At 35.5% G+C, this 15,427-nt stretch overlaps 2 protein-coding genes across 2 annotated transcripts; both read left to right on the plus strand.

Moving 5' to 3' along the window:
- The first annotated feature begins 4 nt into the window (after nt 1–4).
- Nucleotides 5–6,221, plus strand: LOC105232328 (ethanolaminephosphotransferase 1). The gene is made up of 5 exons (XM_011213980.4): nt 5–948; nt 1,011–1,079; nt 1,634–2,244; nt 2,312–2,492; nt 4,086–6,221. The coding sequence occupies exons 1-5, from the start codon at nt 877–879 to the stop codon at nt 4,374–4,376; spliced, it is 1,224 nt and encodes a 407-aa protein (XP_011212282.2). The 5' UTR covers nt 5–876; the 3' UTR covers nt 4,377–6,221.
- Nucleotides 6,222–10,299: 4,078 nt separating this feature from the next.
- On the plus strand, nt 10,300–12,363 carry LOC105232329 (uncharacterized). The gene has a single exon (XM_011213981.4). It carries the CDS (start codon nt 10,500–10,502, stop codon nt 12,096–12,098), a length of 1,599 nt encoding a protein of 532 aa, XP_011212283.2. The 5' UTR covers nt 10,300–10,499; the 3' UTR covers nt 12,099–12,363.
- The last annotated feature ends 3,064 nt before the right edge of the window (nt 12,364–15,427 follow it).

Below are 15,427 nucleotides of genomic sequence, written 5' to 3' on the forward strand. Positions count from 1 at the left end.
TTCAATAAAAAATATTACTGGTGATAAATAGCATACCATATATTTAACATACTACACCAAATACAGTTTGAAAGGCACTGTTGTCGCCATGCTCTTCGTAATTTTGACAGCACTCAAGCGGCATTTGCTCTCTCCACTCAGTTGATTTTAAGCGAAGTGTCAAAAATCGCCGCGTTGCTTGCAGTAGAAAAAAATTGATTTCCACTCATTTGTTCACGGGTTTTGCGGGCGATCGTGTTGTCGTGTGTTGTATTTTCTTGTGAATTGCACGATTTCGATTTTGCGGTGGGGTATATTACGTACGCATTTTTCTTTTTAATTAGATGAATAAAATCATCAATAAATCCGGTTTTTTATAACACAAAATCGAATTTGAATTGTGCTAAATTACGTCTAAATGTAATTCTAAATAATATCGATTAAGAGCAAGTGAAATATTGTGAATCTAGATTAGTGAAAAAGCCTACATTCACTGCATAGGTTTATGTGTGTGAGCGTTGTATTGTTGCGCTAACCCCTCGTACCTGCTGTTGATTAGCCATCCTCGCCGGATTTGTACGCATCTTTATGAACTGCTTGATTATTCCAAGCCGCCAATTATTTGTGTGTGTGCGCAAACACAGCTTGTAACAGCAACAATATAAATGGGACGTGTGTTTATAGCTATTTGCATACATTCCTTTTAATTGAATTTGCTTCGGTTTGAAATTCATCTCTAATATAGTGCAGATTATATGAATTAATTGAAGCACTACACGCTTCCGTAACAAACCAGCAACACTCTTTTGTATACCCTTCTAGCTTTTTGACGGTGCTGGGACAGATTTGTCCAGCTGTAGTGTGTTAAAGAATCACATTTCCTAATCCCAAGTCAAAATGACGTTACAAGAGTTATTGAATTACAAATACCTCACAAAGGAACAACTAAATGGCTTTGACAACTACAAAGTAAGTGCCTAACAAAACAAATGTTGTTGAAATATAAATAATAATTAAATAAATAATTACAGTACAGCGCGCGTGATACCTCACCCCTGAGCGTATATGTAATGCATCCATTCTGGAATTGGACTGTCAAAGTAAGTTGAAATAGCAATAGAAAACCTGTTCAGCACCTTATAAAGAAACCAGCTTAATTGAAATTTGTTATCGCTCAATTTGCGCAAAAATTTGCAATTTTTTAAATATTTGACCTAAACAAAACCCAGCCTTCGCCGGTATTGAAAAAAAATCAATTTATCAAAACAAAAAAAAAAAACTATTGCAGAGGGCAGTAATTAACTGGCGTTAGGAAAATCAATAATCATAAACAAACCGCTTGGCAGACAAAAGCCGTATGTACACAGCTCAATGTCATGTGATTAGAAATTATAATTATAGTTGAAAAGGTGTACTACAACCAAACGTTTCAATAAAGAAATAAAAGAAAATTGTGCACATGTAGCTTTAAGTGTATAGATAAATGCTATTAATGCTTTAGGAACACTTAAAAAAAATGTTCTTCTAAGTAGATATGTAAACACCACTTCTACTTCATTCTTAATTTATAATATTAAGTTAATACCATATTAATGTTGGAATTTGTAAGGACTTGTAATTATTAATACAATAATCTTCTTACTATCATTTGTAGTTCTTTCCCCGTTGGCTGGCACCAAACGTTATGACTTTTCTTGGCTTCCTTTGTACAGTGGTAAATCTGTTGCTTCTATCCTATTATGATTGGAATTTCTACGCCAGTTCTGGCTTACCAAATACTACCCCCATACCATCTTGGGTGTGGCTGTGCTGTGCTGTAAATATATTCTTGGCCTATACATTGGATGGCATTGATGGGAAGCAAGCACGTCGCATTGGTTTATCGGGTCCGCTGGGTGAACTCTTCGACCACGGTCTCGACTCTTATACGGCAGTGCTAATACCCACATGTCTGTATAGCATTTTTGGACGCAGTCCCGAGTACTCTGTGGCGCCCGTACGCATGTACTACGTATGCTGGATGGTGTTCTTCAATTTTTATGTTTCTCACTGGGAAAAGTATAACACAGGTGTTCTGTATTTACCGTGGGGTTACGATTTGAGCATGTGGGGTTCAACAGCTATGTACCTGTTGACATGGTGGTTCGGCTATCAATTTTGGCAACATACACTACCTATGGGTATCACGCTCGGACATATGATGGAGTTTGTTTTGCACATCAGCGCTATGGCCAATACACCGATGGTGATAATTAATGTTTACAAGTAAGCCATATGTCGTATATATTTTTTGTTTGTATTTTCGTTAATGACTTTTTTATTCATTTAATAGCTCATACGTGCAGCGCACGGGCAAAATGCGTTGCTTCAGTGAAGCAATGCGTCCATTATGGCCACTTTTGGTATTCCTTGTTATAATGCTTCTGTGGCCTTTCATCTCACCGAATGATATCATGGAGAAAGATCCACGTATTATGTTTTTGCTGAGTGGGACAATATTCTCGAATATCAGTGTAAGTATGGAACTAAATAGTGACGAGGTATTAGAAATGTTAGCTGTTTTCAAAACAAGGCGGTGACGCAAAACTGTCCCGCGTGAAGCGATTACTTGTTTAGACTCAAATGATTTATATAAATTTCCCGATGATTCATATTTAATTAATGTTGTATGCGTTAACTTATGATTCGTACAGTTGAAACGATTACTATTGATTTGTAGAGCCGCAAAATATGTGTATGTTTTGCATTGCAGTAATACATTTATCTTATCACAACAATGATAGCAAACAGAAATGTGCTCACAAATGCCTTCACTTTAAATAGCTGGTACTTTTTGTTCATGGAAAGTATTTCAAGTGAGCGAAGTAATCGCACACAATACCCTTTCCTGATATCATTCAATATTTTAAACTGTTTCACTTAGTAAATGTGAAATCAAAAATCTAATCTCAAAATATGCGACCTAAATGACATAACAAAATAAGAAGTGTTCAATTCCTTGTTTAAATAGTTTTCTGTATTCCATTCAGGTAGTGTATATAGACATTTGAATTGCAAATAGTTTAAGTTTTATATTAATTGCACGTTTTGTATTAGTTTTGAAATTGCTGATATGTTATCTGCTGCGCGTTGCGACGCTTCACTATTTGTTGAGTCTATTTGAAGTGACTGCTAGTCATATTTTCATCACATACTAATACAACTAAGTTCATAAAGCAAACAATTCAAATCAAAACAAAAACACGTTAATCTCGGCTGCAACGAAGCTATAATACCCTTTTCAATATTCTAATTAGGCAATAATCTGTGAAAAATTTTGTAACGATGCCTGCTTAAATAAAAATTTGTCCGTACGAAGACATGAGTTTGATCGGGTAGTTTCTATGACTGCTGATCTGAACAATTTGTTAGGATATTATAGTGCTACCTTGAGACACCTTTTCAAATGCAAAATATTTCCATACAAGGATTGGATTTTGATCAATCAGTTTGTATGACAGCTATATGCTAATCCGATATCGGCGGTACTGACAAATGAGTTTCTTTCGGAGAAAAGTGCGTGTGCAAAACTTACGAGACAGACGCACATGACTAAATCCATTGAGCTCTTTACGCCGATATATATTTTATAAGGCATCCGACATTTCCGACTGGGTTAAAAATACCGTTTTAAACTGGATATTATATCCGATAGCGATTTTCGATTTTTTTTTGATGATGCGTTGTTTTGCATTTTAGTTGACGATATATAACCTGTTCAGGGTATAAATATATGCATATGTATATAATAACTGATCACAAAAACTGCAGTGCGTTAATTATGGCTTATCTTGTTAACTAGATGACTAAACGAATGATATGATTTTTTGTTGTAATAGCATTGAAAAATGTATATAATAACACTTATTGCGCATAGAGGCGTGATAATAATATTTTTTTGCGGCTTGTCAAACCAAACTGATAAGTTCACCATTTGGGCACTTCAAAAATCGGTCTTACGTATGTAGGTCATTAGCAATCTATATTTTGATAATACACATACATGTACATATGTATATTTGCAAAATTTTATTAAACTAATAACACTTTTCTCTTCTCCCCCTTAGTGCCGTCTGATTGTGGCGCAAATGTCCAATACGCGTTGTGATGTGTTTCATTATATGATGCCAATATTCTTGGTCTTCGTGGGCATTGGCTTATGGATACCGCTACTCGAGCGTCTAATGCTCTATGTTCTATTCGTCGTCACCACACTAACACACTGGCATTACGGCACAAATGTGGTAAATGAAATGTGCGAGCATTTCAATCGCATTTGCTTCAGCGTGAACAAGCGGGAACCAGCCGTAAGAAATGCCCAAGATGTACGTCTGCGCGACATGGAGAAAACCGACTAAACAATACAACCAAACCAAAAAAAAAGACAAGTGTGCTTATGCAAATGCAAAAATAAATCATTTGCAGTTAGGCAAAAACAAAAGTAACAGGAGGCTCGATATAAACGTTTACCCTTTACTTAATAATTTACCGATAAGAAAGTGTTTTCAAAGCAAGTTTAGCTTTATTGATTGGTCTCGGTAAAGTGCAAGTATGTACATATGTACATTGAAATATATTAATGTAATATATTTTTGCTACATAGCGCTCTCTCATATTTTTGTGCATTTACAAACCGTGCAATGAATTCGTGCTCTCTACAACGTGATCTTGAAAGAATTGTCACTAAATAATAGGTTTTTGAATACGGCAATGCCATTTAGTGTCAATAAAATAAAGACAGTATAGATGTAGAAGATTAGTTGGCAGCTCAGTTCATTTAAGTTCATACAAAATTCTAAAAAGCTTGAAGTGAAGTAATTATTTATTATGCAACTGTAATAAAAAGCGTATAATTAATAATTGCAAACAGCCATATAATCTAAACTATTTATTCAAATTTATTATTTCTTTGCGCTCTCGTGCTTTTGCGCTGTTGAAGTGAAGTGGGTGCTGAAACTAAATTTTTTACTAAATTTAAAAATTTAATTAATTGCCATTGCGCTTGTTTTTCGTTTATTTACAATAACTGTATGTATTTTCTTATTGCTTTCGGCAATATTTTTCGCTCATTTAGCACCACACATCACTTGCCATTATTTCTTCGTTAATTCTTCGCCTCATTTCACATCACCTTAAGTTACTTATAAGTTAATAGTATTTATTTTGTGTATTATTTTATTGCCAACAAAATAATTTATTTAAATGAAGTCATCAAAAGTTTACCAATAACCGCTTAGACCTCTTAATATTTTTATTTATATAAATAATAATTTAACGCAAATTTCATAAATTTTATTTTTATAAAACTAAAAGAAATATACATACATATATACTTATGTATATAGAAAGTGAAATGTGAATATGTCATTTGTGTTCGTGAAAATTTTGAACTCGAGCTTTATGATGCATGTTTTAGTTTAGTTTTTAGTTAGTTAAAATTAGCTACTTCCGAATATTGTGTATGTGTGCATAGACGAAACATACGTATGTCTTCTAAAATACAATATAAATAAATAAACTATATATTTAAGTAAAACTAGTGTTTTAGACTGAATAAAGCTGTGCGCAGCTTTAATGGCGTATAACAAACATTAGAACAACAAGATATTAAAACTAGGTAAATTTTGTTTATATATTTAAATTTTCCAAAATCAGAAAAATCATTTTTAGTGCGCTGTGCTAAGATATTAATTTAACATTTTATTTGTTTAAGTTGCTTTTGTGTATAAAATTAAATAGAAATACAAATATATTTTTGTGTGAAAAAGTTTCTACTTCCAAATAAATTAGACAGAAAAAATTAAAAAAATATTAAAATAATTTAAAAATATTAAAACAATAAATCATATTTTCAATATTCAGATATTTTCAATTTCCTAGAAAGACGTACAACATACGCTCTTTTTATCACTAGAAACTTTGTAACATGCAGTGCAAACCCATAAACTCTTTACAAAATGCAATATATTGTAACTAAATAAATAGCGAAGACAAACCACAGACACACTGTAATTTAAAAAGACATACCACTTAGCTTAATTTCGTTCGGTAACTAGTGTTGAAATGTTAATTATTTATGCAGTATGTATACATATGTACGTGCTATACCTATGTATATGTATATTTTTATTTATGTATTGTATATAAATATGTACATGTACAAAAATTAATGAGATTAAAGAAACATACATTGCTGATACAAATCCGAAGTTGTTCGCTTTAAATTTGTACAAAACTGTTCTTAAGAGGCTAAGAAAACAGTTCCGAAACAAACATTTTAAACCACTTTTCAGTGGTCGGTAGGCAGTACCAGCGTTTGAAGCCACCAACATTTGAATTTTTATTGATAACTGCATTACAAAAATGGTATATATAGCCATCATCATTAATTAATTAATTAAACAAGTTGAATCTCACTTGTCATTTTGCATACTATCTCCTAGTGTGCGTTTAGTAGGCATTGGTCTACAAGTTCCTAATGGCCTAGAGAGAATGCTGGAGATTTTTTGAACTACTTGAATTTACAAAAGTTCGTACGCAAACCTAGACTTTTGCATAGGCACCAGTTGGCGAGACTTCAGTTTGCCGTAAAGTACCTTTTTTTGGGAACTCGGTTCGCTAGAAGTTTTCACGGAAGATTGATTGTGATATGGACCGAATTTGCTCATCAAGAAAGACTTCAGTTTGTTTTGTGTGCCACAAAATAAACTCGGAAAAATACATAGTTCTTCGGCATAACATGTTAGTGAAGTTTGGTGACTAATTTTGGGGTGTAATGTGGACATTCGAACATGATAACGCACCAATACATAGAGCTACGTCTACTCGGGGATTTTTGGAAAGTAAAAATACTGATATAGTATTGGAATGGCAGGCAATAAGTCGGGACTTAAATCCTATCAAAAATATATGGGGACATTCTATCCAAGAAAATATATACAAATAGGGACCATTACTAAACATTTTGGAGTAAAAAAGAGCAATCCAAAAGGAATGAAAAATTTTGGTTGGTCTTTATTGTAAAAGTTTAGTTGGCCGATGACCTTTCGGTGACATCTATTGGCAAAATTCGGAAATACTTTTTCGACTACCCAATATATACAACTGAAAATCTTAAGAATAATAAATTTTCAATTTTCTAATCCCAAATACCTCTTTGAAAATTAAAACAAATTTAAAATAATTAAATAAATGATTAGTCTCTGCTCTCAATAATTTTTTATTCAAAGAAATAAGTTGAGACACTATCAACTTTCTTCAGGTCCATAATGTCTACGGACACGATTTTTATCAGATAATAATTTAAATTAAAGTATATAATAAAAACTTTCACTTCGACATTTTAAAAAATAATTTGAGTAAAAAATGCCAATTCCACGAAAACGTAATTAAAAGTTTTAATAAAGTAATTAAAATAAAAGATAAGCGACCGAAATCCGAAAAAAGCAGGAAAGTTAAACCTGTATTGCATTAACGGTCGCATTATTACAAATTATCATCAGATAAGCTTGTTACAAGCGCAGTTCAATTACCTTTCCCCTAATTTTTTGACAAATTCAATAGCAGCACTTGCGAAAAGAAAAAATAATTCGCGCGAGTTACTTACATAAATATATTCATATATGTATGCGTGTGTGTAACTGTATTTATGGCATATAACGCAGGTGTGCGCAAAAAAACAAAAGACTTAAACAACAAACTCGGCAGCATTTCAATCACGTTTCGCATGCTCATCACGTAGCAAATGAGTTTAGCAGACGAAATGACGCGCAGATTTAAAATATTTTATTCTCGCTGGCATTTTACTATTATTTACATTATTCTACGTTGTACAATTCACTAGAGTTTCATGTAAGTAAATAGGCATTGACGCATGAGTCAAGTGTAAGGGACTTTACAGAAGCTGCTGAGCTTCATAAGGCACGACGGAAAAGTCCTTGCAACGGTTGAATTGAAATGCTTGTATTAAAAAAAGAGTAAAAAGATATGAGTACGCGTTTTTTGTTTAAATAAAATTAATTAAATTATTATTTTTTTTTATTAATTTACTAAAAATACAGAAAATCATAAATAATAAGGAATAAAATAAAATAATTATACATAATAATAATAAACCGAATGGTACATTAAAACAACAAAAATATGAGCTACGGCTGAATTGAAGTTCTAATACCCTTTACTGGGGCATATCTTACAGCATAAATGGTATAAAAAGTTATTTGTATTGATTTTAATCGGACAGTTTATATGGCAGCTATATGCTATAGTGAGCCGATCTAGACAATTTCTTCAGATATTGCAGAATTGTCATGGAAAATAATCCATGCCGAATTACGTGACGATATCTTGTCAACTCAAAAAGTTTTCTATACAAGGACTTGATTTAGATCGGTCAGTTTGTATGGCAGCTATATGCTATAGTGGTCCGATCTGGACAATTTTTTTCAGATATTACAGAGTTGTCATATAAAAAAGTTCGTGCCGAATTTCGTGAAGATATCTTGTCAAATAAAAAATTTTTCCAACCAGAACTTGATTTCGATCAGTCAGTTTGCATGGCATGGCCGCCATAATGGTCCGGCAGTTCCGACAAATGCGCAGTTTCTTGGAGAGAAAGAGATGTGCGTAAAATCTCAGACCGATATCTCAAAAGTTGAGTATATACGGACTGACGGACGTGGCTAAATCCACTAAGCTCGTCACAAGGATCATTTATATATACTTTATAGCGTCTCAGGATTTCCTTTGGGACGTTATAAATTCCTTAGTAAACTTAATACATCTTGTCCAAGGTATAAAAATACCAGCAACTGTCGTATGTGAACATAACCAGCACACATATTCAATATTTGCCCATCTTAGTCTTCTCACGAACTTCGCGTTTATTTAACAAACACGCATTTGTTTTTCATCTACAAAAGCCTCAACCTTCAACTTCAAACAAACCGTTAATTAGTCAACGGTAAAAAACAAACAATAAAATGGGTCAACAGCGCTGTGAATTATTCCATTGTGACACATTTTTAAGGAGCGTCTGCTCAAACGCCAACAAGACTTTCATAGTGCTCGTAAAGAGTATATGGCTTAGTAAACATTTATTTGTATGGCAACAACAACAAGGTAGAACCATTGCAAACGCGACCTTCCGCACCAAAGCTTTTGGTTTTTCGCTTTATTAGAAGCCATATAAAGATTTTAATGAATAAGGTTAGATCTACTGGTTCTTAGTAATTACAGATAGAGGTTCTCTTTATTTTAAGCTGAAGTAGTTGTCATACAGGACGTCAACGTTGTTTTAGAATTTTAAGAGCGACTTGATGTGTAATTTTGATACTTTATCCAGCCCCTTGAACTGCAGAGACACTAGATATTTAAGATCAGTTCAAGGTAATGCCGGACAGAGGCATACGAGGTGCTCCAGTGTCTCACTCATACCTGTTTTTCTGTACTTTCTGCATGTAATGTCGTTACATATGCCCAGCCGGCTCAGATGTGATGACAGTACCTGTCAAGTGCAAGGCCAACATCTGCCCAGTAGACCTTTCGAGGACGTGTAAGTAAAAATCTTTTCTTGGGGTCTCTTGTACATGATCTTGTACGTTCTGTGTGTCTTAAGCATTCCGTCGCACCGTGATCCGTTTGTCAGAACTTTTGAAAATTTCGTTGTATATCGTTTTTAGTGACTTCCGCATTTTCTGTACCGATTCGTTAGCTAGACGGATGACTTTTTTGGTCGCCTTATCAGATATTTGGTTTTCCGGAATTGTTTTGTGGTCTGTAAATAAAATGAAATACCGTTATAAGTATACATATATGTATATATGTAGTTTTCAACTGACAAGTAATACTATATGTATACCGTTATTATAATCACAAAGCCAATTAGCTGCAATAAAAATGAAAAAACTATTTAGAAGAAACCCACATCAAAGTATCTATAGAACGACGGCAGGTATGTAATTGAAAAAGTAAAGACAAACAGTAAATAGTGTAAAATAGGTGAGGCTGAAAGCAAGCCAAACGCGATTGCATTTCTTCTGATGTTGGAAAGAAAAGTTGCCACACAACCCGCCACTGTTGAAAGAGTTGATAGAGAAGAAAGCAGATGAGCTGAGGCAAGTCTTTTATGCCATAGCCAAAGCAAGGTGCGTTTGCGTACAAATAAATAACAAAACAGCAAAAAAAGCAACTGAAAATTCTCAAAGCAACCAATTGAGCGCATTGCTCATGGTCAGAAGCATGGAGATGAGCAGTGCACAGTGGCAACAGACGCGCGAAGTATTAAGTGAACGCTCGCACGCAGCACAGAACAGTTGCGTTTGGAACGCGTGAGAGTTAAGAACGTTCGTCAGACGGGCTTCTTCTGCTCGTGCATAAAAAAATTTACACTAAACTTTGAAAGTCGGCGAAAAGTTAACACAATTTCGAGTTAACGTATATATAAAGAAACCTCGCGTAATACGAAAATATTGGAAGAAGTTATGCGGAGCGCGTTTTTAATTTTTGTGATCGTTGTCAGCTCGGCAGCGGGTCACAGGTATGGCAATTTACCAACCTCCGCAAGTTATGCGTTGCCCGCAAGTGTAACAAGTGCTGCTGCTGCATCGCGTGCTAGTAGTGTAGCCACAACAACAGCAACTAGCCCCAGCTCCATAAAAGAAACTCCAACTCCAACCGCCACCATTGAGTCAGCCGGCGGAGCGGAGAGTGCAGCTGCAGGCGAAAGCGGTGCTGTTACCACCACACAAGCCGCGCCAACCACAGTTACTATTCCCGCTGTGCCGGCTGCTTCTAGTACGGCAAAGAATGAGGAAGCCGCCAGTGAAACTCTAACCGAGTTGCCCATAGCCTCGCCGCCGACATCGCTTTTACCACCCGACAGCGATGTGGACTCACCGCAACGTCGTGTGGTAACCTATGATCAGCGTCAGGACGGTCAGTATAATATACGTGCCGATTTGGAGAATTTCATGATCGTACTGATACCACCGTCACCATCTGAGGGCATAGACTTACTCGATTTGTTGTCCTCAGTGCGTCGCAGTTCGTTGCGTTCGAAATCGAAGCGCAAACATTTCGCAAACAGCGTAGGCAGCACCAAATATCGTCACCCTTTGAAATCATCAGTAACCTTTCCTTCAAGTTTGCAGTATGTGAGCCGTCAGCAAGCACCACACTCTTTAGAAGGATCGCGTGGTTACCTCACCGCACCGCAATTTGCGCAATCTCCTTTTGATGCCTTCCTCGGTGCGCATGGTTCCCCGTCATCAGTATTTTCTACTTTGGGTGCATCTTCCAATCGTCTCTCAGATTTCATTGAAGGTCGCACTACATCTCGTTTTGATATCGCCGCTAATGAAGAGAATGCTTCAGCGGATTTACAACCTGATCGCCCAGTGGATGTATTACCGCCACCATATCCACTTGCTTACCAGCACCTCATCAAACCCTATCATCTGGAGGCTGAGCCAACGGTCATCCAAGCTTTACCACCGCCAGAGTTGAACAGCGCACCCGCGCGTATTTCCGGCAACTATCTGGATAGCTATAATCAGTTGCTGGCACCTGGTCTGGCAGCTGGAAATAATGCTGTCGCTGGCGACGTCGCTACGATTTCTAGCACCACAACAACCGCAGCGGCCAAACCCACAGAAAACAGTTATTATCGCATTTCGCGTGCCATACGCGGCGACAGTTTCCTGGACTCGAATCGTGTGAGCTCACCGAATAGTATACATCAAAACAGCGCTGATCTGCAGCCGCTTTATCGCGCAGATCACTCACTGGGCGCTACTTATCTATATCCGCCGATCGATACGCCACGTGTCTACTTTCATCCAGAGTCGAATGGGAAAAGCTTTGAGGCGCCACACGATGCCATTGATCGCTCACAGATTTTGGACGATGTAGAGGATAATGCACGTGTGGGTGAGCTGTATGTGCCGCCCCGTGAGCTCAAAGACGACATTGAGTGGGAGCAGTTCTTCGACACGATGGTCAAGGAGGCCAACGATTCTCTGTGCATGCACGGACAGCGACGCGACAGCTACGGCATTTGTCGCCAAGTGGAGGGCTATTGAGTATGAAGACTGCACTGAACTGTTTACTATTTTCATAAGAAACAAAATAATAGAATTAGTGAAATTGGACGCAAGTTGTATTGAAGGTATCTTTTAAGTATCTTAGTTGAAGAAAACTATTCAAACGTTTTATAATATATTTTAAATGAAGAATTGCTACACTCTAAGCATAAACAGACATTTAACTATAACGATTATATAAACGAATGAACCAATTTATATTTATGCCTTTAGTGCAAAGTATTAATAAAGATATTGAATTATCGGAAGCATTATCTTGTATTAAGGGAGGGTGGAAACTGGAAATGTATTTGGAGTGCAAAACTTAATCGAATTATTTTTTAATTTAATGGATGTAAGGTTTAACCGATTTTGAAAAAAAGAAAAATATTTTACATGCGACAGGAATCGACTTTAAGTTTTATAATACCTTCACCTTAGCTAAAAATTGTGGTAGGAGCATTCTTCTTAGAGTGTTCTTAGCTCCTATTTAACACTTTTGATTTAAAATATTCTTCGGAGGTTCGTAATAATCTACATACTTTTTTGTCATATTACAATTTCTGAGGTAGGTACAAATATGTAATAAAAGAGATCTTTGATAGTGTAAGAAATAAGCACCGATTCTTTGATTAGTGAAACATTTTAAAATTTTTGTTCTTGGAATCCTTTTTTTCGTTACATGATAAGTATCATATATGTATGTACATAGATGGCGGTACTGGCATTAAATCCATATGATTTTTAGTTTACCCTAAACTTCAAAATGCGTTTGTATCGTATTAGAATGATTTTTTTAAGGTCAAAAATACAGTTGAAGCAAAGACTTGGACTATCAAGGATTGATATGGTAAGTTTAGACGTGGTGAAAAGAGTACCGAAGACAGTTAACGCAGTGAATGCTCAATAGAGGTTGTTACCGATGAAAACATCAAAAAAGTCCATAAAATAATTTTGGATGACCGTAAAGTGAAGTTCCACTCCAAAGTGTGGAAAACCACAATAGTAGGCCAGCAAGATTACGGCGTCTGTATTTTGAAGTTCCAATGGATTAATTTTTATTGACTATTTTGAGAAAGGAAGCACCATCCACAGCGACTATTACATTTATGGGACCGTTTGAAGGACGAAATCGCCCAAAAGCGGTCGCATTTAAAGGAAAAGAAGGAAAAGAAAGTACTGTTCCACTAAGACAATGCAAGGTGCCAGAAGTCAGTCAAAACGATGGGAAAAATTGTTTCTGCAACCACTGTATTCTTCAGAATTGGCCCAACTACTGTTTCCTGTTTACAGATCTCAATAAAACTGAAAAGAATACTCGCTGGGAATAAATTTGATCGAATGAAAAGATGATCGCCAAAACTGGGACCCAATTTGGAACAAAGAATCAAACGTACTACAATAAATCACCCTTGCAGGGAACTATGTTGAGTAAAAGAAAACAATGTGCTTGGGACTCTTCAATTAACCTGATAGGAGTCAATCCACCTCTGTTGATGAAGATAACATCGAAATAGTAAAAGAAACAGTGCATGAGAATCTTCGCCTTAATATCAGAGATAAAGCCGAACAGCTCATCATCTCTTATGTATCGGCTAAACACATTTTTTGTAAGAGGTCGAGGAGAGGACTCTACATATGGCACATAAGAATATGATGTCGAAACAAACAATCAAGCGAACGGCGCTCCAGAATTAGTCGAAACTCGCTGAAGGTACTGAAGCTTCTCCCAATCGAGGCGTATGACAAGTGTATGGAAATTTGACATACATACATACTTGAAATGGCTAAGGAGCATATTTTAAAGCCGTTAATAAAGATTTGTGTTAAGATCCATGAAAATAAAGTTTTTGTTTTTGTTATGACAGCTCAGATATGATCGTTCTTGCATACGACACATATTCTGTGATATATATAGCAACATAACCATCGCTGTTATATCCATACATTAGCGCAAAAGTAACACCCTGTGACAAGTAGTTGTCCTAACTCCTCCCTTTTAAGTTAATTTAGAAAAACCGAAATAGTTTTAAGAGCAAGTGTTTTCTTCTCTTGGCTTATCCTTACTAAAAGTCTCCGACACCTTTTTTTGTTTTTGAGTAGCCAAAGCAGCTTACGCTAAAAAAGTACACTATTGTTGAAAATATTTTCCACATTGAACACAATGCGACCAACATTTTCTTAGCTGTTCTCATATTTGTATTTGCTGCAATAAAATCGTACCGTTAATTACATAAATCAATATTTCTATAACGGTACATGAGACGTATTATAGCTTTAGAGGTCTTTTTTTTTACAATTTTGAAAGCATAAATTAAATGTCATGAGCAAGAGCATCTTGAAAATTTGTCTACTCATCGATAAGATGCATTTAAACTTTACATTACACTTAGTAGCTGGAAGAAACAACAATAAATATTTGCTTATTTACTTATTGACATGCAGTAGCGGTGTTTGTTTAGTAAGCTAAATGTTGTGGCAATTGAAATTAATTTGAGGTTAACAGATTTAAAAAGCAACTATTTATTTTTCACTTTAATCCAGTGGAATGCCAAGTTTACTAAGTATATATACATACATATATATGTATATACAATATGTTCATATGTACATATGTGCATGAGAATATAAGAATTCTAAGCAAATACAAATATTAATAAAACACACAGTTTACACCGTAAATTAGCGCCAAACTAGGCGTGGAACATGTTAAAAAGAGCACGGATTTACAAATATATACACATACATACATACCAATGTACGTAGCTCCATTTATTTACCGGTGTGTTATTCCTTTATGCCTACTTAACTACGCTAATAATACAAATTCGACTCTTTCACGGAACAAATACAACAGACCCAATATTTACTTTTTGATTTTACTTCCGCAATTGTCCACTACATACTTGTTTACATACATAGTTAACATATAAAATATGTGTTCTCATACTATATATTTTAATATTTTTCTTTAGAGAATTCTCACAATTTTCCAGCATTTTGTTGCTCTGTCGCAAGCGTTAATTGCCTACCTTAGTAAATCGCGCTAACTGTTGATGACAAACCGCACACAAAGCTCCATATACTAATATGTATGAGTACAGAGTATATATGCATGTGTACTTAGTATTCATATGAAGAAAAAACTGACGGAAGGTGTACGACTCGAAAATTAATAAGAATATTTATTGTATTTACCGCTCATCTTTACAGTTACGAACAAGTTCTCAATGCAATGCTCACCTATGAGGCGTCGACTTTGCCAGTTTTAAGTGTGAATTTTATTGGCAAAAACAATTATTAAAGCTGTGATTTTCATTTAACTTTTT

The sequence above is a fragment of the Bactrocera dorsalis genome, unplaced genomic scaffold, assembly GCF_023373825.1.
Source record: "Bactrocera dorsalis isolate Fly_Bdor unplaced genomic scaffold, ASM2337382v1 BdCtg031, whole genome shotgun sequence".
NCBI lineage: Eukaryota > Metazoa > Arthropoda > Insecta > Diptera > Tephritidae > Bactrocera > Bactrocera dorsalis.

Bases quoted from the DNA above. Each gene is read 5' to 3' on its own strand.
- LOC105232328 (XM_011213980.4), top strand. From the start codon at position 877: ATGACGTTACAAGAGTTATTGAATTACAAATACCTCACAAAGGAACAA. The intron at 949-1,010 runs GTAAGTGCCTAA...AAATAATTACAG, and splicing joins ATGGCTTTGACAACTACAAA to TACAGCGCGCGTGATACCTC. The intron at 2,493-4,085 runs GTAAGTATGGAA...TCTCCCCCTTAG, and splicing joins CAATATTCTCGAATATCAGT to TGCCGTCTGATTGTGGCGCA.
- LOC105232329 (XM_011213981.4), top strand. From the start codon at position 10,500: ATGCGGAGCGCGTTTTTAATTTTTGTGATCGTTGTCAGCTCGGCAGCG.